This window comes from Bombina bombina, chromosome 2 (genome assembly GCF_027579735.1).
Source record: "Bombina bombina isolate aBomBom1 chromosome 2, aBomBom1.pri, whole genome shotgun sequence".
Lineage (NCBI taxonomy): Eukaryota > Metazoa > Chordata > Amphibia > Anura > Bombinatoridae > Bombina > Bombina bombina.
Window position 1 is genome coordinate 617,256,528 of NC_069500.1, and position 24,415 is coordinate 617,280,942.

The window sequence follows — 24,415 nt, forward strand, 5'->3', positions numbered from 1 at the left end:
GTGATGTCATCAGCCTGTGCTGCTTAAGGTGATAATTTCACTGACTTTCTTTTCAGCCCACTCCAGCCCTGTGAGCTAATGATAGCGGCGCGCTAACACACAGAGATGAGTGACTGTGGTTAATATCCACACATGTTAATAGGGCTAGGAGTCCCTAAGAGATGCTGCAACAAAATTAAGCTTAAAATGTTGTAGCAGGCTGAAAGTTGGGGAACCCGGGTCGTGGCTGGCTGAGCCCTAGGTTGGAGTGCGCCCTAGGCGGCTGCCTACTTTGCCTAGTGGGAGCGCTGGCCCTGCGGATATGAAACATTTTATACTTGTATTAGAAATATAGAAATCTCTGTTCAGGAATTGATACTTCCACATAGAGTTCGCAGAATTACACACTGCAGATAATATTAACACTAAACTAATCTGGTTGGCCAACCACAGATATTACTTTGGGTATTAGGACTAACATACATATATATATATATATATATATATATATATATATATATATATATATATATATATATATGTATATATATATCAAAATAATTCAATTTTTAATGTTCCCTACAATTTTTACTAGATTCTCCAACATAAGAAATTTGTTTTGAAAATTGTTTTTAAAAACTGCTATAACATAATAAAAAGATTTTATTCAAATTCTCATTTTTTGCTCTCTATTTTGTGGGTATTAGCCGTGAAGGCGCTTTTAGATTTTTCAAACTACCCCCCTGTTTTTAGCCCTAGACTCGAGCCATCTTGATTGTGAGACTACTTATTCATACGCAGGCACGGTACACAGATAAGGTTGCTTGATGGTCCCAGCGTGACGTAAAGAGAGAGCTCTCGCAGTTAGTAAAGAGCACGGCTGATTTTTAAAGCTGCATTATTTGTTGTAAAAATACAATTTTCATCCAGCAGGTCCTATTTGTGGCAAAAATATAATTTTCAGCCAGCAGGTCCTATTTGTGGCAAAAATATAATTTTCATCCAGCGACTGATGTTTTTTGTTTTTTTTGTTAGGTGACCACATCACATGGAATAAAATTAGAGGTAGCCCTTGCCTAGAGCACTATATAGCAGCAGTGTTTGGAAAAAAATGTATAAAATTGTTACAAACATTGATGCAAACCCTATTGCCATATCGTGCTCAAGGCACATGCATGCCCCTGTACCAAATTGGTTATCCTCTTCAATAAAGGATACCAGTAGAGCAAAGTCAATTTGATTATAGAAATATTTTGTATTGTGTTCTATATCTAACTCGTACTCATCTGAACCTTTAAAGTTTAATTATGACTTTTAAGGGACATTAAATACATTTCATGCACCTCCCACTAACTTCTGTTGCTGCCATTATGGAACCTACATTACACTGCAGGTATCTGAAGAAGAATTGCTGCACGTGTGCAAACACATCAGCACTGCAATGCATGACTAGAGGGAGGTGGGGAATAACCTCAGTACTATGCTTATAAAATGTAATTAGTGTTTAATGTATTTTACTTGTCCTTTTAACCTCTGTTACAAGGTTTAAACACATAGTAAAATAAAGGAATATTGTACACTAGACTGTCCCTTTAAATCAATCAATCACATACACAGTGAATTTTAACACTTTTTTATTAGTCCAATGTAAGTGTTATAAATGAAGTGTACAGTGAAGCAAAAGCTATTTATGAAATACCCTTTTCCTATCACCAATGTAGAACAGGAGTCAGCAAACTTACGCCTAGATTTAGAGTTCTGCGTTAGCCGTCCAAACCAGCGTTAGGGGGTCCTAACGCTGGTTTTGGCCGCCCGCTGGTATTTAGAGTCTTGTAGGTAAGGGTCTAACGCTCACTTTCCAGCCGCGACTTTTCCATACCGCAGATCCCCTTACGTCAATTGCGTATCCTATCTTTTCAATGGGATCTTTCTAACGCTGGTATTTAGAGTCTTGGCTGAAGTGAGCGTTAGAACTCTTACGACAAAACTCCAGCCGCAGAAAAAAGTCGGTTCATAAAGCTCTTAACTACTGTGCTCTAAAGTACACTAACACCCATAAACTACCTATGTACCCCTAAACCGAGGTCCCCCCACATCGCCACCACTCTAATAAAAAATTTTAACCCCTAATCTGCCGACCGCACACCGCTGCCACATACTTTATCCCTATGTACCCCTAATCTGCTGCCCCTAACATTGCCGACCCCTATATTATATTTATTACCCCCTAATCTGCCCCCCCCAACGTCGCCGCTACCTACCTACACTTATTAACCCCTAATCTGCCGACGGGACCTCGCCGCCACTATAATAAATGTATTAACCCCTAAACCGCCACACTCCCGCCTCAAAAACCCTATAATAAATATTATTAACCCCTAATCTGCCCTCCCTAACATCGCCGACACCTAACTTCAAGTATTAACCCCTAATCTGCCGACTGGACCTCGCCGCTACTCTAATAAATGTATTAACCCCTAAAGCTAATTCTAACCCTACACTAACACCCCCCTAAGTTAAATATAATTTTTATCTAACAAAATAAATTAACTCTTATTAAATAAATTAATCCTATTTAAAGCTAAATACTTACCTGTAAAATAAACCCTAATATAGCTACAATATAAATAATAATTATATTGTAGCTATTTTAGGATTTATATTTATTTTACAGGCAACTTTGTATTTATTTTAACTAGGTACAATAGCTATTAAATAGTTATTTACTATTTAATAGCTACCTAGTTAAAATAATTACAAAATTACCTGTAAAATAAATCCTAACCTAAGTTACAATTAAACCTAACACTACACTATCAATAAATTAATTAACTAAACTATCTACAATTATCTACAATTAAATCAACTAAACTAAATTACAAAAAACAACAACACTAAATTACAAAAAAAAAAGATTACAAGAATTTTAAGCTAATTACACCTACTCTAAGCCCCCTATTCTATTCTAAAATAAAAATTTAACAGCTCTTTTACCTTACCAGCCCTTAAAAGGGCCTTTTGCGGGGCATGCCCCAAAGAAAACAGCTCTTTTGCATTTAAAAAAAACATACAATCCCCCCCCAACATTACAACCCACCACCCACATACCCCCTAATCTAACCCAAACACCCCTTAAAAAACCTAACACTAAGCCCCTGAAGATCTCCCTACCTTATCTTCACCACACCGGGTATCACCGATCCGTCCAGAAGAGGGTCCGAAGTCTTCATCCTATCCTGCAAGAAGAGGTCCAGAAGAGGCTCCGAAGTCTTCATCCTAACCGGTAGACATCTTCTTTCAGGCGGCATCTTCTATCTTCCATCCGGCACGGAGCGGGACCATCTTGAAGCAGCCGACGCGGATCCATCCTCTTCTTCCGGCAACTCCCGACGAATGAAGGTTCCTTTAAGTGAATTCATCCAAGATGGCGTCCCTCGAATTCCGATTGGCTGATTGAATCAGCCAATCAGATTCAAGTTCAATCGGATTGGCTGATCCAATCAGTCAATCAGATTGAGCTCGCATTCTATTGGCTGATCGGAACAGCCAATAGAATGCGAGTTCAATCTGATTGGCTGATTGGATCAGCCAATCCGATTGAACTTGAATCTGATTGGCTGATTGAATCAGCCAATCAGATTTTTCCTACCTTAATGCCGATAGGCTGATAGAATCCTATCAGCCAATCGGAATTCGAGGGACGCCATCTTGGAAGCAGCGTCGGCTGCTTCAAGATGGTCCCGCTCCGCGCCGGAAGGATGAAGATGTCTACCAGTCCGGATGTCCTCTTCTTGCCGGATAGGATGAAGACTTCGGAGCCTCTTCTGGACCTCTTCTTGCCGGATAGGATGAAGACTTCGGACCCTCTTCTGGACGGATCGGTGATACCCGGCGTGGTGAAGATAAGGTAGGGAGATCTTCAGGGGCTTAGTGTTAGGTTTTTTTAAGGGGTGTTTGGGTTAGATTAGGGGTATGTGGGTGGTGGGTTGTAATGTTGGGGGGGTATTGTATGTTTTTTTTAAATGCAAAAGAGCTGTTTTCTTTGGGGCATGCCCGCAAAAGGCCCTTTTAAGGGCTGGTAAGGTAAAAGAGTTAAATTTTTATTTTAGGGGGCTTTGTTATTTTTTTAGGGGGCTTAGAGTACATTTTTTTTGCAATTTAGTGTGTTTTTTTTTTGTAATTTAGTTTAGTTGATTTAATTGTAGATAATTGTAGATAGTTTAGTTAATTAATTTATTGATAGTGTAGTGTTAGGTTTAATTGTAACTTAGGTTAGGATTGTAATTATTTTAACTAGGTAGCTATTAAATAGTAAATAACTATTTAATAGCTATTGTACCTAGTTAAAATAAATACAAAGTTGCCTGTAAAATAAATATAAATCCTAAAATAGCTACAATATAATTATTATTTATATTGTAGCTATATTAGGGTTTACTTTACAGGCAAGTATTTAGCTTTAAATAGGATTAATTTATTTAATAAGATTTAATTTACTTCGTAAGATAAAAATTATATTTAACTTAGGGGGGTGTTAGTGTTAGGGTTAGACTTAGCTTTAGGGGTTAATACATTTATTAGAGTAGCGGCGAGGTCCGGTCGGCAGATTAGGGGTTAATACTTGAAGTTAGGTGTCGGCGATGTTAGGGAGGGCAGATTAGGGGTTAATAAAATTTATTATAGGGTTTTTGAGGCGGGAGTGAGGCGGTTTAGGGGTTAATACATTTATTATAGTGGTGGCGAGGTCCACTCGGCAGATTAGGGGTTAATAAGTGTAGTTAGGTAGCGGCGACGCATTCATTACTTATGGGAAATAAGAACCTGGCCACCAGGATGAGGCAAAGACCCACCAGCCAAAGGCATAAATACTCCTCCCACTTCCCCTATCCCCCAGTCATTCTTTGCCTTTTGTCCCAGGAGGTTGGCAGAGATGTGTCAGAAGTTTTCTTTTAAAATGATTTTACTTTTATTTCTTTTTCATATGTCTCTTATGAGGGGTGCTACCCTTCGACATTGGACAGGAGTTTTAAGTAGTCCTGTCAGTCTCTCGTGGGGGGCCTGGGCGAAAGTGAGAGTCCAGAGATGCAGTGGGAGCTTCCCCTGCGACAACATCCAGACTCATATTTACAGCTCCGTTTTTAGCACTTGGCGTTGCCGAACTTCGTTTCGCTATATGCTGTCTTCTCTCTAGTCCATGACAGAGACGATACTACTATTCGTCACACTTAAAGGTCCGAGTTCCTGTTCCACGGCATAGATTCCGGTAAGATTGTTTCATTTTATTCCGTTATCTTTAATGTGATTATTATGACAGTTAAGTATGGGCCTCGCTGAGGCACCTTCTACTCTGGGAATCATGGGATAATTTAGGGTGGATTAGTAAACGGGGAAGGGTTTTTGTTTATCATGTTTCTTATGTGATTCAACCTGCTTGTGTATGTGCATAGGAGCTCTGCGGCCGAGACATATGCCTATGTGGCACATATTTGCTTGTTCTTTCGGTTGGGGTTTACACGGCCTAGAACTATACCTTCGGGTTATGCCTATTTTATTGAGACTTGCTTAACTTTTTCTGTGGGCCTAGTTTTTCCGCGCTTTGGTGGCACGCTTTTTGGGATTTTGTGGTGCATCTGGTGACCGGGCGCGTTTTTACGCTTGGGTGGGGCTTCTTCCCCTTCCGCATTCCTGACTGAGTGGCGACGGAAGAAAAGACTCCTCCGCTGAGGTCTGGTCATAGGAGGTGGTGAGTGCCCCCAGTCATTGTGGGTGTCAGGTGCCAGTTGCTGTTTTTTTCCCAATTTCTGTTTATTTTGTGCAGTCTTAAGCCATGGAGGATTCCAATGCCGGGACTATTTTTATATCCGATTCTGAGTCGTCCTCAGATGAGGATTGTAATTCTGTGTTGTCCTAGGATGAGGACCGTAATTTGGCCCTGTTATCGCAAGTCTGCCAATCTTGTCTCTCGTGCCTGGATAGTTTGCCGGGCCCCTCAGGCTTGAGGGGCCCTGGGCCTTCCGAGCCATCGGCCTCTGGGGGCTCTGCTCCTCAGGAGGCGCCTTCCCAATGGCATACTCCTTTTACTTTTGAGGTTGGCCCCGATGTTAATGTTCCCTCCGTGCAGGGTGGATTGTTTCCTCCAGAGATGGTGGGACATTTTCGATTTAATATTTCTTCTACAAGATACGACGAGTCCACGGATATTCATCCTTACTTGTGGGATATTATCCTCCTGCTAACAGGAAGTGGCAAAGAGCACCACAGCAGAGCTGTATATATAGCTCCTCCCTTCTCTCCACCCCCAGTCATTCTCTTTGCCTATACTAGTAATAGGAAGAGGTTAAGTGAAAGAGGTGTTAAAATTATAGTTTTTAGTTTTCTTCAATCAAGAATTTTTAATTTTAAATGGTACCGGTGAGTACTATTTTCCTCAGGCAGCATATAGAAGAAGATTTCTGCCAGGAGATTGATGATCTTAGCAGATGTCACTAAGATCCATGTGGGTTCCAACAGAATGGCTGAGGGGTACTAGAGAATCTTCAGTGTGGGGAACGTTTTCATGCTACAAGCATTGAGGTATGTTCAGTCATTTACTTCTGAAGAGACTGTGATATTTCAGAACTGGCTGACATAATTCCCAAAGAGGGAAGGGGTAAGCAGTAAACCTATAGACATAAGAAGGGGTATTACTGAAATTCTGTGTATGTAATTTTTATCAGGGCTAAATTATGGCAGCATAGTTTAGACACTGTGGCAGCATAACGGTTTTTATTGCAAAATGGTTCAATATAACTGGTGTTTGTACATTGTGCTGGGGGTTCACATGGCTATAATCATACAATCTAGGAATGCTTATCCACATGGCTAGTTCTATACCGCTTTACATGCGGTTGTTTAGGCTGAGAGTACATCACATATGATGGACGGGGCCTAATTTTCGCGCCTCAGATGCGCAGTTGATTTTGTCAATAAGACAGCAAACTTCATCTTCGGTTGGGCCCAAACTGAGAGATTGTCTACCGGAGTGATATTGAGATGTTTGTCAGATCCCTGAGGGCAGGTAGGCGCCACAGCAGAGGTGCAGGGGGTTGTGTACGTTTTTTTTTCATAACGGTTTTGTATTACATTACTCATTTAGGAGGTTTAATTTGCCGCTTGCTTGTGGTGCAATATCAGACTGCAATATAGGATAGGTATACGTTAAAATTGAACATTGGTTAACATTTTTAAGCAGATTTGGAAAAATTGTGCGCTTTTTTATTTCTTAAAGGCACAGTACTTGTTTTTTAAAAAAATTGTTTTCATCAATAAATAAAGTTTTTCACGACTTTTGTGGTTATTACTAGCCTGCTCAACATGTCTGACATTGAGGAAAGTCAAAGCTCTATGTGTTTAGAAGCCATTGTGGAACCCCCTCTTACATTGTGCCCTTCTTGTACTGAAAGGGCCTTACACTGCAAAGAACATATTTTAGGTGATAAAAGTATGTCTAAGGATGATTCTCAGACTGAAGAGAATCAGGTTATGCCATCCAATTCTCCCCAAGTGTCACAACCTTTAACGCCCACTCAATCGACGCCAAGTACTTCTAGTTGGTCTAATTCTTTTACTCTGCAAGATATGGCTGCAGTTATGTCTACTACCCTTACAGAGGTATTATCTAAACTGCCAGTTTTACAGGGTAAACGCAGTAGGTCAGGTATTAAGGTAAATACTGAACCCTCTGATGCTTTATTGGCCATTTCCGATGTACCCTCACAGTGCTCTGATTTGGGGGTCGGGGAATTGCTGTCTGAGGGAGAACTTTCAGACTCAGGAAATGTGTTGCCTCAGATAGATTCGGACGTGATATCCTTTAAATTTAGGCTTGAACACCTCCGCCTGTTACTCCGGGAGGTTTTAGCGACTCTGGATGATTGTGACCCTATTGTGATACCACCAGAGAAATTGTGTAAGATGGACAAATATCTAGAGGTGCCTACTTACACTGATGTTTTTCCAGTTCCTAAAAGAATTTCGGACATTGTTACAAAGGAATGGGATAGACCAGGTATTCCGTTCTCTCCCCCTCCTAATTTTAAGAAAATGTTTCCCATATCTGACACCATTCGGGATTCTTGGCAAATGGTCCCTAAGGTGGAGGGAGCTATTTCTACCCTGGCTAAGCGTACAACTACACCTATTGAAGACAGTTGTGCTTTCAAAGATCCTATGGATAAAAAGTTAGAGGGTCTTCTAAAGAAATTATTTATTCATCAGGGTTTTCTTTTACAACCTATAGCTTGCATTGTTCCAGTTACTAATGCAGCAGCTTTTTGGTTTGATGCTCTAGAAGAGTCTCTTAAGGTTGAGACCCCATTAGATGACATTTTGGATAGAAATGAAATCAAATGGCAAAATTAGCGGCGAAAAATGCAGGTTTTGCCATTTTAGCGCGTAGAGCATTATGGCTCAAATCTTGGTCTGCTGATGTGTCATCAAAATCTATCCTTTTAGCTATTCCTTTTAAAGGTAAGACCCTATTCGGGCCTGAATTGAAGGAAATCATTTCTGACATTACTGGAGGTAAAGGTCATTCCCGGCCTCAGGATAAGGCTGTTAAGATGAGGGGTAAACAAAATAATTTTCGTTCCTTTCGAAACTTTAAAGGAGGACCCTCTGCTTCCTCTTCCGCCACAAAGCAGGAAGGGAATTTTGCTCAATCCAAGTCTGTCTGGAGACCTAACCAGGCCTGGAATAAAGGTAAACAAGCCAAGAAGCCCACTGCTGCTACCAAGACAGCATGAAAGGGCAGCCCCCGATCCGGGACCGGATTTAGTAGGTGGCAGACTTTCTCTCTCTGCTCAGGCTTGGGCAAGGGATGTTCAGGATCCCTGGGCATTGGAAATTGTGACCCAGGGGTATCAGCTGGAATTCAAAGGATTTTCTCCAAAGAGGGAGATGTCATCTTTCACGTTTGTCTGTAGACCAGACAAAAAGAGAGGCGTTCTTACGCTGTGTAAAAGACCTCTATACCATGGGAGTAATTTGCCCAGTTCCAAAACTAGAACAGGGACAGGGGTTTTACTCAAATCTTTTCGTGGTTCCCAAAAAAGAGGGAACTTTCAGACCAATTTTAGATCTCAAATGCCTAAACAAATTTCTCAGAGTCCCATCGTTCAAGATGGAGCCTATACGAACAATTTTGCCAATGATCCAGGAGGGTCAATATATGACCACCGTGGACCTGAAGGATGCTTATCTTCACATTCCTATCCACAAGGATCATCATCAGTTTCTAAGGTTTGCCTTTCTGAACAAACACTATCAGTTCGTGGCCCTTCCTTTCGGGTTGGCCACAGCTCCCAGAATCTTCGCAAAGGTGCTAGGGTTCCTTCTGGCGGTTCTCAGGCCACGGGGCATATCAGTGGCGCCCTATCTGGACGATATTTTGATCCAGGCGTCAACTTATCATCTGACCAAATCTCACATGGACATCGTGTTGGCATTTCTAAGAACTCACGGTTGGAAAGTGAATATAGAAAAGAGTTCACTAGTTCCACTAACAAGAGTTCCATTCTTGGGAACTCTGATAGACTCGGTAGTCATGAAAATATTTCTGACGGAGGTCAGAAAGTCAAAGATTCTAAATACTTTCCGAGCACTTCAGTCCATTCCTCGGTCATCAGTGGCTCAGTGTATGGAGGTCATTGGATTAATGGTAGCGGCAATGGACATTGTTCCGTTTGCTCACTTTCATCTTAGACCACTGCAGCTATGCATGCTCAGACAGTGGAATGAGGAGTATGCAAATTTATCTCCTCAGATAAATCTGGATCAAGAGACCAGAGACTCTCTTCTTTGGTGGTTGTCACAGGATCATCTGTCCCAGGGAATGTGCTTCCACAGGCCAGCATGGTTAATAGTGATGACGGACGCCAGCCTCTTGGGCTGGGGTGCAGTCTGGAATTCTCTGAAGGCTCAGGGTGTTTGGACTCAGGAGGAGTCTCTACTACCAATCAATATTCTGGAACTGAGAGCAATATTCAATGCGCTTCAGGCGTGGCCTCAGTTGGCTTTGGCCAAATTCATAAGATTCCAATCGGACAATATCACGACTGTAGCATATATCAATCATCAAGGGGGAACAAGGAGTTCTCTAGCGATGATAGAGGTTTCAAAGACAATCCGATGGGCGTAGGCTCACTCTTGCCATCTATCAGCAATCTATATCCCAGGAGTAGAGAACTGGGAAGCGGATTTTCTAAGTCGTCAGACTTTTCATCCGGGGGAGTGGGAACTCCATCCGGAGGTGTTTATATCATTGATTCGTCAATGGGGCACACAAGAATTGGATCTGATGGCATCTCGTCAGAATGCCAAACTTCATCGTTACGGGTCCAGGTCAAGGGATCCCCAAGCTGTACTGATAGATGCTCTAGCAGTACCTTGGTCGTTCAACCTGGCTTATGTGTTTCCACCATTTCCTCTCCTGCCTCGTGTGATTGCAAGAATCAAACAGGAGAGAGCTTTGGTAATCCTAATAGCGCCTGCATGGCCATGCAGGACTTGGTATGCGGATCTAGTGGACATGTCCTCTCTGCCACCGTGGAAACTTCCTTTGAGACAGGACCTTCTCATTCAAGGTCCGTTCCAACATCCAAATCTAAATTCTCTGCAGCTGACTGCCTGGAGATTGAACGCTTGATTTTATCTAAGCGGGATTCTCTGAGTCGGTCATTGATACTTTGATTCAGGCTTGCAAGCCTGTCACTAGAAAGATTTAGGTTTTATAGATTTAGTGTGAAGTGATGCGCTTGGCTCTCCCAACTAGCCAATCTTAATATACTACCTCCTTCCTAGATAGTTCAAATATGGTATACAAATAACAATAAGGGTAGATGGCGCTAAACAGCTATTGGGTAACTAAATAGTGGTATATAGTGAGGGATAATTCTCAAAACTCTCTTCTAAATTTAGACTATATCTAGATAGTCACAATTTTCCAACAAACTGATTCCCACTCTGTAGTTCAATCAAATCTATAACAACTTTTATTATCAGTATTTTTGAACAATTTAGCTTTAATAGACCAACTTGTACAATAAAATTTCTTCAAGCTTTCAAAATGCAAATAAATCTAAAATCATATATATTAACTGACTGTCAGCTTTAAAACATCTTAAAAAACGTTTGATAGACACAATATCTCTAAAATTCTTGCTACAGTGACTGCTTTGTTTCTATGCAGTTAGAAAACACAGCTCTAATGTTTCAAATGTAAAACATATTCACAGTGATAAATGACAGCGGTATCTCTTTAAATTTTTTTTTTTTTTTTGCCTGCAGGCTGTAAAGTTTTTTTCAGATAGTACAGTCTTTCCTTTGTATGCTGTTTTCACAGACAATTGATGCAGGTGCTTTTAAGTTGCAAATTACAGTCTCTGCTTCTATTAGCAATTGGTGTGGGTGTATTTCTTTAAAAAAACTTTGTGCTCTGAGACGTGGTGATTATACAGTTCAGAGTATAATAAAATATTGGTTCTTGTGATTTATGGGAGGTAGCTCCCTTACGCTTAATCTATTTCAGCCTCTTTGTGTTCAGATGATTTCTCACCTCTTTGGCTGCCGTCTGCAGGAAACTTTAGGTGTATATACACTCTCACCTGCTTTTGGCTTTTCCTTCCGGCTGGTCTTCTCCCGCTGAGACACGCTGTGCACTGCGCGTCTCAGTCTGCTGGAAAACTTTGTGTGGTTCTTCACTTGCTTAAGCCTTACTTACCACAATCGGACTCCCATCCAAGGAATGAAGATGCAATAGTTGCTCTGCTCTTAAGTACAAAGTACGCAGAGTTTCTCCTTTCAAGTGTCTTTCTGTTACCTCTCACAGCAGCTTGCATACAATCCTTTCTACGCGTTTCACCCTTTCACTCAGGGCTTTTTCAAGATGCTGTATGCTGCTTGTTGCTCTCCTTAAATACACCTCAAACACACCTGTAATTGCTAAGTTCACTCCTCCTTTGACCTGGAAGTCTTTCAACAGTTAAAGTGTGATCTTTGTATATAATCATATACCGCTGTCTTTGTGCTTTTTATTTATACCAGGCTGTTAATTATTCATTCTAAATTGATATGACTCATAAAATAGATAAAAATGTTAACATATTAGTTGTCAACCTAGTTTTGAAGCATATAAAAACTGAATCTCTAAATTAAAGTTTCCTAAAAATTATGATCTATCCAGGTATTGAACCCTTGTCTCCACGGTCTGAGGATGCAGAGTTCCCTCTGAGCTATAATTGCTCTTATACTTATTATGATCTTATATTCATTAAATCTGATTTATTTTTGTTTTGTATACCCTAATGTCTTATTAGGCCTACTGTGATTAGCTTCCTTAATTTATTTGTTCTAATACATAAAAAATATATATAAAAAATTTTTTTTCAGAGAAGATAGACAGTTCTTATTTGGGATTGAACACGGGTCTCCTCCTTCCTAGGTTTACATGGCTACCTCCATACCATAAACTCCTTCTCATTCTCTCTCTTTTCTAGGTGTCCTTATCTTATATGATTTTCTTCCTTTTTATTTTTGCTTCCTTCTAACTATAGAGACTTCTCCTCTAATATTTTATTTAGTTCTTTTGTTATCCCTAAGTTGATGAAATAAGCTGATTTCTGTTTGGGAGTGGGGAGAATTTTTATTTGTTCAAACTTCTTTTACATTAAAAATGGGCTTATGTCTAACTCAGAATTTAGACCATTGGGATATAAGGTATCAAAATTGTAAATTATCTCTGCTTCTTTTTTGAGTAGGAGATTTTCAAAGTTCCCTCCTCTCCAGCTCCCTTTTACTTTACATAGACCCCAAAATTGTAGATCATTTACGTTATTTTTATGGACTGTCCTAAAGTGCTGATACAAATGGGTTTCTAATTTTCCTTTCTCAATATGCCAGAGGTGCTCCCGTATTCTGTCTCGTAACATTCTTGACGTTTCACCTATGTAGACTAGATTACAGGAGCACTGTACCATATATATTACGCCTTTGGTGCTGCACCTTATTGTATCCTTTATTTTAAAATCAATTTTTGTTCCAGGCACAATAATATTTTTCTTTTTCGTGCTATGTTTGCACGACTTGCAGGAGATACATGGATAAAATCCACTTACCTCTCTTCCCCATAAATCTTTCTCTTTACTTTTTACATTTGTCCTCTTATACTCACTAGGTGCACGTAATGATTTTAAATTTTTTGCCCTTTTATAAACTATTTTCGGATAAGGAGGAAATTTGTCCCCTACTATAGGATCATTTTTGATTATGTGCCAATGTTTTCTCAAAATTTTTCTTATTGTATGATGATCGTCATTATATTGTGTAATAAAAGCCACATCAAAATCTTCCTTCTTACCCCTATTCCTGGTTTTATATGTGAGTAAAGAGTTCCTATTTGTATCCCTTGCTCTCGTAACCGCTTTTTTCACAATATCTTTCTTATAGCCCCTTTCATTAAATTTTTCTTCTAATTTTTCAATTTGTGTCTCAAAATCACTCAACTTTGTGCAGTTTTTTCTGATTCACAGACATTGCCCCACTGGTATGTTATTTTTCCATTTGTTTAAATGGCTACTTGAGGCATGAATATAATTGTTGGAGTCGGTCGGTTTAAAGTGTGTTTTTGTGACTACATTATTATCCTCCACTCTTATGTCTAAATCCAAAAAAGTCATTTGCACTTTACTAATTTGATAGGTGAAACTTAAACCTCTATCATTATGGTTCATCATTTCAAATATATTTATTAATGATTCTTCACTTCCATTCCAGACGATTATAATATCGTCAATATACCTCTTGAATAGCACAAGGTTCGCACCGAGCTCTGAAAATTGGAGAAATCTATTCTCCCAATCTCCCATAAATAAATTTGCGTAACTCGGTGCGAACCTCGTGCCCATTGCGGTTCCTTCTATCTGTAGATAATATTGGGAATCGAATGAAAAAAAATTGTGCTCTAAAATGAACCTTATGCTTTCAACAAGAAATTCTCTTTGTTCTTTACAGATGTCTTTATCTTTCTTTAGGAATCCCTCTACTGCCTCTATTCCTAAATTGTGATTTATATTTGTGTACAGGGAAACTACATCGCAAGTGGCCAATAGATAATTCTCATCCCATTTTAAGTCTTCAAAAATCTTCAGAACACTAGTAGAGTCTTTCAAGTATGAATTTAAATTTATCACGTACTTTTGGAGGAATTTATCTACATACTCTGATAGATTGGCAGTGAGGGATCCTATCCCCGACACGATGGGTCTTCCTGGTGGATTTAATGGATTTTTGTGTACTTTCGGCAAGTAGTAGAATATAGGTATAACTGGAAACTGTGGTTTTACATATAAATACTCTTTTTCTGTTAATATACCTTTCTCTTTGCCTTTGTCTAGAATCTTACTTAGTTTTTCTAGGTACTTTTTCGTTGGGTCTAATTTTAATTTTCTATATGTCTTTTTATCATTTAATAATCTCTCTGCTTCTTCTCTATATTTGTCACTATCTAGAATTACTATTCCTCCACCCTTGTCCGCCATTTTAATAGTAATATCTTTATTGTTTTGGAGTTCTTTTAATATTTCATTTTCTTTTTTTGGTTAAATTCTTCTTAATAGGTCTCCCTGTACAGTCTTTTTTCTTAAGATCAGCTAAAACCATCTTCTCGAAAGTTTCGAGGTTACTTCCATTTTCTTGACGACTTGGGTAAAACTTGGATCTAGTTTTGAGGGAAGTATGTTCAAAGTTATCTTCCTTCTTATTGCCCTCATTGTAAGTCACATAGTTTTCTAATGGATTTTTTAAAAAATATCTTTTTAATGTTAGATTTCTAACAAATTTTCTGACATTTATATGAGTTTCAAATTTATTCATTCTTTTTGCAGGTGCGAATGAGAGTCCTAATTTGAGGACCTTCTCTTCCTCCTTACTTAATTTCTTTTTACTTAAATTAAATAACCCTTTATTATCTGTTTCTATCTCTGTCTTTTTACTTCAATTCTTTCTACATTTTCTCCTTCCTCCTCTGACTCCTCTATTGGTCTTTTTGCGGCCCTTGATATTTTTGACTCTGATTTTTGGTTCTTTGCATTTAGAGACGGCCCCTCGTTTGGGGGGCTCTGGCCTAAAAAAGCCAATTCTTGCTTAGTTAATGGAATTTCTTCTTCTCTTGTCTCATTAAGTGGTCTAAACCTATTCCTTGTTTGTACTGTCCATTCTTTTTGATCTTCTCTTCCCTCATCTCTCCTGTTTGGTTGGTTATACCCTTCCCTATGTTTCCCTTCTCTCCAATCATTCCTATAGTATTCGTCTTGTTTATAGCTATTATTATTCTGATACCTATTCCAGCCTTGATTTTCCCTCCTATTATAATAATATAGAAAGATTTACCATAAGATATGGCGTAAATATCTTTATTGGTGCAAATCCAAGGGCTACTCATGGAGTAGGGTTAGGATTCCTAGGATTTTGTCCTTTCTACAAGAAGGAATGGAGAAGGGATTATCAGCTAGTTCCTTAAAGTGACAAATTTCAGCTTTGTCAATTTTACTACACAAGCGTCTGGCGGATGTCCTAGACGTTCAGTCTTTTTGTCAGGCTTTAATCAGAATCAAGCCTGTGTTTAAACTTATTGCTCCGCCATGGAGTTTGAATTTAGATCTCAATGTTCTTCAAGGGGTTCCGTTTGAATCCATGCATTCCATAGATATTAAGCTTTTATCTTGGAAAGTTTTGTTTTTAGTTGCTATCTCTTCTGCTCGAAGAGTTTCTGAGCTTTCTGCGTTACAATGTGATTTGCCTTATCTTATATTCCATTCTGATAAGGTGGTTTTGCGTATTAAACCTGGATTCCTTCCTAAGGTTGTTTGAAATAAGAATATTAATCAGGAAATTGTTGTTCCTTCTTTGTGTCCTAATCCTTCTTCTAAGAAGGAATGTCTGTTACATAACTTGAACGTGGTTAGGGCCTTGAAGTTTTACTTACAAGTGACCAAGGATTTCAGTCAAACATCTTCTCTATTCGTTGTTTATTCTGGAAAGCGTAGGGGTCAAAAAGCTACGGCTACCTCTCTTTCTTTTTGGCTGAAAAGCACCATCCGTCTGGCATACGAGACTGCTGGACAGCAGCCCCCTGAAAAGGTTACGGCTCATTCTACTAGAGCTGTGGCTTCCACATGGGCTTTTATAAACGATGCTTCAGTTGAACAGATTTGTAAGGCTGCGACTTGGTCCTCCCTTCATACTTTTTCCAAATTTTACAAATTTGATACTTTTGCTTCTTCTGAGGCTATTTTTGGGAGAAAAGTTCTTCAAGCAGTGGTGCCTTCCATTTAGGTATCTGTCTTGTCCCTCCCGTTCATCCGTGTCCCTGTCATTTTAAGACAGATTATATTTTATTTCAAAACTTCAGTCACCTCTACACCTTTTAGCTTTCCTTTTCTCTTCCTATACCTTCGGTCGAATGACTGCGGGTGGAGAGATGGGAGGGGCTATATATACAGCTCTGCTGTGGTGCTCTTTGCCACTTCCTGTTAGCAGGAGGATAATATCCCACAAGTAAGGATGAATCCGTGGACTCGTCGTATCGTAGAAGAAATCAATTTATCAGGTAAGCATAAATTTCCTTTTTAATGGCGCTGATTCACTTGCAGGACCCTGAAGTTTCCTTGCAGTTGTGTGCCTGCCTGCCTGCCTATTCCGGGTGTTCAGACCGTGAACAGCACTATAATATTCCCCCCGGGGATGGTTGTTCCCCCTTGTTGTCCTTTTCGTTATAGGATTTTGCAGCTGCGTGTCCTATTACAACTGTTTGACTTATTAGGGGATCCTTTCCTTTATGGTCTGAGAACTTTTCAGTTCTCGCAATGTTCTTCAAGATAGGCTAGTGGGGATGTGTCTCTCCCTGGTCGGTCTACTGTGAGTTTTCCCAGTCTTTTTTTCTGGAGGTTACTGATTCCGTTTAACAGGTCCTGCGGAGACATAGTTCCTTCTGGGGGGATGCCTGCAGGTGCCCTTCTTTTTCTTTTATCCGGTCCGGATTATTTTTCTTTCTGTTTTCCCTATGTGAATTCTGGGATGGCTTGATTTAAGTTCTTCTATGGAAGTTGTTCCCGGATTTATTCCGGAGTTTTGTGTGTGACCTGTTACTTGTTAGTGACGCGTGTTGCGCCTGGCTGATCCGGCGGGACCTACTGATTCTTTTGTTCAGTTATTTGTTTTTATACACAAAAAAGAAAATAGAAAAGAAGAAGAAAAAATTACACTATTCTTCTGGACCTTCGGGTCTGGATGTTGGAAACGCTTGGGCTGGCCCATGTCAGTCCGAACCTGACGTTGGGACCGGTGGTATCTCACTGCGTCCTTTCGCATCCCTGACCTGAGGGGTGTGGTCCTTACCGTGTGGAGCGGTTATGTCCTTTTGAGCTGCTGTTGATGTTTCTACTAGAGTCTTTGCCATCGTGTAGTTTAGGCTGTCATGTGTAGGAGGCCAATGTCTTCTTCCTCCTCTGCTGGGAGCTTTTTAGGCTCTGATGGGATTTTGGATTGACCTTTCCAGTGTTGCCACTGGTGCCCTGATCGTCTTTATCGTCCCTTGGGGGGTTGGCTCCATGGTGGGCTCTGTTCTGTGCCTCGGGGCTACGGATTAGGGTTTTTTTCCCTAATGGACTTGTGCTGCAGGTTTTTCGCAGTATCACTTGGGTCCTTCTTGGATTTTGATTTGAGGTTCTTTTTCCTCATTGAGATAGCCTGCCAGCTGGTCCGTCTTGGGGCGTGTCGCCTTGGGTGCTGACTTATGGAAGTCTGGTTTCCTCCTTTTTGATTCCGGCGTGGATCTCGGGGGAGAGTCTACGGTTCTGGCAGTCAAGCTCTTTCTTCTATCTATATGTCCCTGTTATGCCCCTGGGATTTGGGGTTGAGTCAGGATGGGTCCTATTGTCTCCCTTTTAGGAAGTCTGGGGTATTTTTGTTTTGATACCTTTGTGGAAGATGGGCTCTGGGCCTTTTTATTAAGGGGTTCTCTTATCGTATTCCTCTTTCATGTCTAGGACTAGCTCTAGCTCGGTTTGACCTCCTTTTCCCCTTTGTCTCTGCCTTCTGCAGACCTTGTCATGGCACATGGGTTGGGCTTGTTGGTCGCCTTACTACTTGTGTTACAGGGGCCAGAGCGGTTGCTCTTAGTCTTGGCCCTTTGTTGGGTTCTGGGAGGTCTGTATTCCTTTCTGTCCTAGGATTTGCGCTAGTCACTCAACACTTTGGGCGTTGGGTGCCTGTACAATCATTTGTAAATTGGTTGGGTGCCCTGGGGACACTTGCTCCCGTTCTCGCGTTTTTCTGAGGGACTCTTGTCTCTTTTAGATTAGCTTCACTGCCTAGTAAGCTGAAGGTTTGCTGTTGGGAAACAGCTGCAGTTATTTTACATTGTCTGCTGGCATGCTATTGAGCCTAGGTGGCCTAGTGGTTAGCTTGTCTGTCTAGTAAGCTGCAGTTCTCGAGTTTGTACTCAGCTACTATTGCTTGCTATTTTATATCTGATGCCTTTGGGCTTGCCCGTAGGGATTGTGTCCTCGGGTCTCTGGGGTTTTCCCGGGGTTCTGGTTGTCTTGCTCAAGCATGCCTGGTGGTCCTACAGTTAGCTTTGCTACCCAGCTTGCAGAGGGTTGCTGTTGTCTCCAGGGCAACTGTTGCTCCTTGAACGCTAGCATGCACTTTAGGGTCCCTTGTGAGGTGTTTTTCTGAACCCTCTGGGGGAGTTGGATCTTTGGGATCTCTTTGTTCAGAAGGGTTAATTCAGGAAGGATGTTTGGCTTCTCTGCGGCCTATAGTGGTGTGTAGCAGGAGCGCAATGTTTCGTATCCGTTATCGGATGGGGATTCTGCTTATTTTTGCGTCACTAGTTTTTGTCATCCTTTTCCTGTCTCTCTCCTAAGCTTTTCTCTGGCTACGGAAATTTTTCCTTGCTTGTGAGGCATCCTCAGTCTCTCGTTTATATGGTGATGCGTGTCCACGCGGTCTAGCTGTTTTTGAGTTTGTTGGTCCTTGAGATTCGTTTGTTTCTCTCTGGTTCTTTCTTGACTTTTCATATAGTCTGTTCGGGTGTAGCCTACGGTGTGGCTCCGGGTTGTCTCTTTGTCACCCTGGGCAGTGTTCCTTTTCTTCTGTCTTGTCTCTTCCCTCTGAAAATCTTTAGTCGGAGTCCCTCGTTTGGTTGAGGGGCTGCGGCGGGGTTGTTGCCCCTGACAGATGCTGTCCTTGTGGTGGGTGCTCTTGGTTGGGCCCACTCGAGGTTCTATCTAGGTTCTTTGGACTGTTGGTAGATTTGTGTTTCTGGGACCACTTTTTCAAAATGTTTGTTTATCCCTGTTTCGGACGAACTGGGAATTTGTTTTCTTGGGAATCTGTTTTTAGGTTGGTACCTTTCTTGGTCTGCTTCCTACCCTCCTGTTTTGGCATTCTGTGTCCTCTTTGGCTTGGGTATAAATTTCCCATAAGTAATGAATGCGGCTGTGGACTCTTTCCCATTAGGAAGAAAACTATAAATTATGCTTACCTGATAATTTCCTTTTCTTCCGTGGAAAAGAGTCCACAGCCCTCCGCCTGTTTTTTTTTTGGGGGGAGGCGTTGTTTCTTATCTACTGGCACCCTTTCACCTTGATGCTTCTTCCACTGTTCCTTGTTCCTCGGCTGAATGACTGGGGGATAGGGGAAGTGGGAGGAGTATTTAAGCCTTTGGCTGGGTGTCTTTGCCTCCTCCTGGTGGCCAGGTTCTTATTTCCCATAAGTAATGAATGCAGCTGTGGACTCTTTCCCACGGAAGAAAAGGAAATGATCAGGTAAGCATAATTTATGTTATTACCCATTCTCCAGTTTTGCATAACCAACACAGTTATATTAATAATATGTTTACCTCTGTGATTACCTTGTATCTAAGCCTCTGCAGACTGCCCCCTTATCTCAGTGCTTTTTACAGACTTGCATTTTAGCCAATCAGTGCCCTCCCATAAGTAACTCCACGTGTGTGAGCACAATGTTATCTATATGGCACACATGAACTAACACCCTCTAGCTGTGAAAAACTGACAAATGCGTTTCAGATAAGAGGCGGCCTTCATGGGCTTAGAAATTAGCATATGAGTCTACCTAGTTTTAGTTTTGAATTAATAATACCAAGAGAACAAAGCAAATTTGATAATTAAAGTCAATTTGAAAGTTGTTTAAAATTACATACCTATCTGAATCATGAAAGGTTTATTTTGACTAGACTGTCCCTTTAAAAACTCTGCAATCTGCTTTATAAATGTAATTGTCAATTAGAGGAGCAGTACGTTAGAATTGGTGCTCATTTGTAAAGATATTTATATCCTTGACATGTAGTTCTTTTATGTTGCTATGTGTTTTTTATAACTCTGTCTATAATAAACCACATTTATTGCTTGTAACATTTAACAACCACACAATATAACCTCAATATTATATCAACATTTCCATGATCATATTGAAGTAACATTATGTAGCATTCAGCAAGTTAATGATATGTTTATCAAAGTTCCTCTATCTGATATGTTTATCAAAGTTCCTCTATCTGATTTGTTTATCAAAGTTCTTCTGTCTGGCTAAGAGGAATAGCTAACTTTATTAATGTGCCAGGATATGATGTTATAAACTAGCATTAATAAATAAAGAAGATTTGCTTTACAAAGTAACATTATAGTGATTATAAAATGCCTAAGCATTGTAATTAATTGTTTTAATATTCTTAATAAAATAATTTTTTTGCTCTTACTCATTATCACCATACTGGGAGATCTAAATGTGTTTGGCTGGGTGTATGCACACAAGTGAACCCTCAAATGACCCCCCCGGTATAAAACTCCTTTTATACTTGAGACTTTGCTAATACATAAGACTCATTCCCTTTAGCACTTTACCACCCCCTGTAAAAATATGTAAAATCACCTAAAATATGTCTGACCCTAGCCCATTCTCCCCACACACACACACTAATTTATTTTAATAAATCCTGATTAATCTGTGATAAACCTTCAGGCTTTATTGTATAAAAAGCAGGGAAACTAGACCTAGCACACATCTGTGTTGGAGTAAGGACCAAAAGTGCTAGAACAATAATCAGACTTTCTAATTAATTGAAACAACCTTGAATTTGAGAATCCTAAGAAAAACAGTGTAAAGCACTTCACACAACTCTTCTAAAGATTTGAAATAAACACCTAAGAATGTACCAATAGATTTCTCCCTCTGCACCTAAGCCATATGCAAGGGTATTATGAAGGTGTAGACATATCGCCACTTTGGATGCTAGATTTTAATCTAGACTAATTTTCCATTCTTGCTTTTCAGTGACCGATTCAGAACCATGGTTAATGTGCTTGGAGATGCCTATGGGACAGGGATAGTAGAGAAGCTGTCCAAAAAGGAACTGGAGCAAATGGATGTCACATCTGAAGTAAATATTGCTAATCCATTTGCCATTGAACCAACTATACTAGAGAATGAAGAGGACAGTGAAGTTAAGAAGTCTTATGTGAATGGGGGCTTTGCTGTTGATAAATCAGATGCTATATCATTTACCCAGACGTCACAGTTCTAAAGGAATTTGGATTGCTGGATTACATAGAACTCAAGTGTGACCAAGACTGCAAAAAAAAGAGCTTGATTGATGTTAACAGAGATGTGTCTAACACACCAAAGTGCAGATTTTCTTTTCAATATTTGGATTCAAAGCTATTGCTCTATGTGAGCAGGTTAACAGGAATGGACAATTGTACAAAATGTAACCATTTTTTTCCAGTGCCATGGTATCTTACCACTAAACTTCTGGAATGTTTATTCAGAGTTAGCATGTTCATAACCTGGATACTATTATCAAGGTCAGTATGGTGATACCTAAATATTAGCTCTTCTCAAGCACAGTACAACGTCACATCATTTTTATATGTCCTCTCAAAAAAAGTTGCCTTCATGCATTTTTTCAGACTTTTAACATATGTGCCAAACAATTCCTATTCATAGGAGCGGTTATATAATTGAGGTATAAAATAATTTATAGTAGGTCTTCCAGGGATTTTTTATGCGGAGACAAGATATAAGCTTGCCTTATTGCTGATCGTTTATCATAAAAGGCTCATAGGTACATTGAATATTTGTACATCATATATGTAGCAAGTAGGGGTAACCCATGGGATGCATGACACTAATTTTAAAAGTTAAAAGAATTGATGATGCTCTAAAGGGCATTAGATAATGCCCTGGTGCAATTTACCATAGTGCTGCTAAATAACGCATAATGAAATAGTGCCAAAAAACATAATTATAAATACTCTGGTACATCTGTATGTTTATTGTATGAAGTTCTCCATCTTTGCTATGAATGCAGTTAATTTAGGAGTTGCCAACTAGTGGCTCTGGTCTACATATGGTCCACGAACCCTTGTGAAAATATTTGCTGTGCATCAGTGACCTAAACATATAGGCATAAAAATCTAATATCTATAAAATATCTTTATTCTTCAGCTTCAAAATACAAGCCCTTAACATTAGAAGCCAATAATTTTCACTAGTTTGTTTTAGGAAATGTTCATATCACTATACATATCATGGTATAGAAAAGTAGTCTGCACCTTCCGTATACATTTGTCTTATTAAAATGTATTTATCATTGTTACAGTCTGACAAGTACCATACAAGAGTCATTTTCTTATTAATTGGTACAACACTTTATGACATAAAACGACCGTACATAAGTCATATGTTCAATAATAAACAGCATACATTCCCTTATTTATATATAGAATTTTTTATGACTGAAATTGCACAAGGTCAGGTCGAATAAATCCTGCTTGGAAGAAAAACATCTCAAGTAAATAGGACCACAAAATTAAAAAACTGTGAAATATGAGGGATCCAACTGAACTAGTTATATGTTTTGATAAAGGCTATCATATTTATTTAACTCTATTTGTATTGGCAAAGCTCATGCTTTAACGGGACAGTACACTGTAAGATTGTTTTTTCCTTAATGTATTCCCAATTACCAGCTGAAGAGTAAAAAATGAAAAAAAGAGAGAAATTGCATTTTCAGGTTAATTTGTGTATATGAAGTAGCTGGTTTTGTGCTTTGAAACCACAACCTACTACAATAGGTTGAGCTTGCAGGGAAAGTTAGAGCTCTTTATTTTATCACTTTATGTACATACACATGCTTCCTTGCTTTATATCTGTCTGTAAACCAAAGACAAATACTTAGAGAGAACAAGGGAAAATTAAAATTGTATTGCCTGACTATCCTACACCCCACTGAGAGTGCAATTTCTTATTCTGGTTGTGTTCACATATCTTTTCAATGGCCTATACTTAAGTATACAAACTTCCAGTATAGGTTGGGATACCCCAGGCTAAATCATCTATTTCAATGCCGAAATAAGGGTAAAGGAGTTACTTGTAAAAATTTAGTACACTCAGAGCTAGATAACGAGTGGAGTAAAAGTTTGCGATTCCATTTGTGAGTTAACTTAACTAGAAGTAAGCTTTTTGTATGCGTCGGGTAGCACACATATTAAAGTTGAAAGTAAAAAAAATTTACACAAGTGCTGACCCAGCGTATGCAAAATGTGGAACTTAGAATATTGCAACCGTGTTAACGTATACCCCCAAAGACTTTAGTGGAGTGGAAAAAGTGAAAAAAACATCACAGCCAGGCAGCCAGCAAGTCACGAAAACCTGATAACATTTTCTAAACTGTGCTAACCCAACATGAAATATTAATATTTCACATTCCAATGTTCTATTTAATCATAAATACATATTATATATATATATATATATATATATATATATATATATATATATATATGATGTTTTTAGGTACAATATACTGATTATCTATACCTATATATAGATATAGATATATATATATATATATATATATATATATATTATGATATATATAGAAATATCAATTTAAAAATACATAGAACATATTCACCTAGGTAAAGAACATTGGACTGTGGAATATTTACAGTAAACACATAGTTAAAACCTTTATTAAATATGAATATTGCATTAATATGATTTTACATGTTTTCATCTACTTGACTGAAACAAGCTACAATGCATATATATATATATATATATATATATATATATACACCGTCTATATATATATATATATATATATATATATATATATACACACACACACACATATATATATACAGGTATGTCTATATGTATACATATGTATTTATGTGTTTATATGTGTATATGTGGCTGCAAATACATATATACACATATAAATACATATGTACTCATATATATATATATATATATATATATATATATATATATATATAAAACCAGAGCTCTGAAGTCGCAATATCCCGATATG

The 24,415-nt window shown here is 39.1% G+C and overlaps 1 protein-coding gene across 1 annotated transcript in view; it reads left to right on the forward strand.

The window, feature by feature from the left end:
• The window catches only part of SLC1A1 (solute carrier family 1 member 1), a 266,144-nt gene extending 242,351 nt beyond the window's left edge, over positions 1 to 23,793 (forward strand). The window contains exon 13 of the mRNA XM_053702546.1: positions 21,370 to 23,793. Within this exon, the coding sequence (XP_053558521.1) occupies positions 21,370 to 21,619 (250 nt within the window). The 3' untranslated portion in view covers positions 21,620 to 23,793. The remainder of the gene's footprint in view (positions 1 to 21,369) is intronic.
• The last annotated feature ends 622 nt before the right edge of the window (positions 23,794 to 24,415 follow it).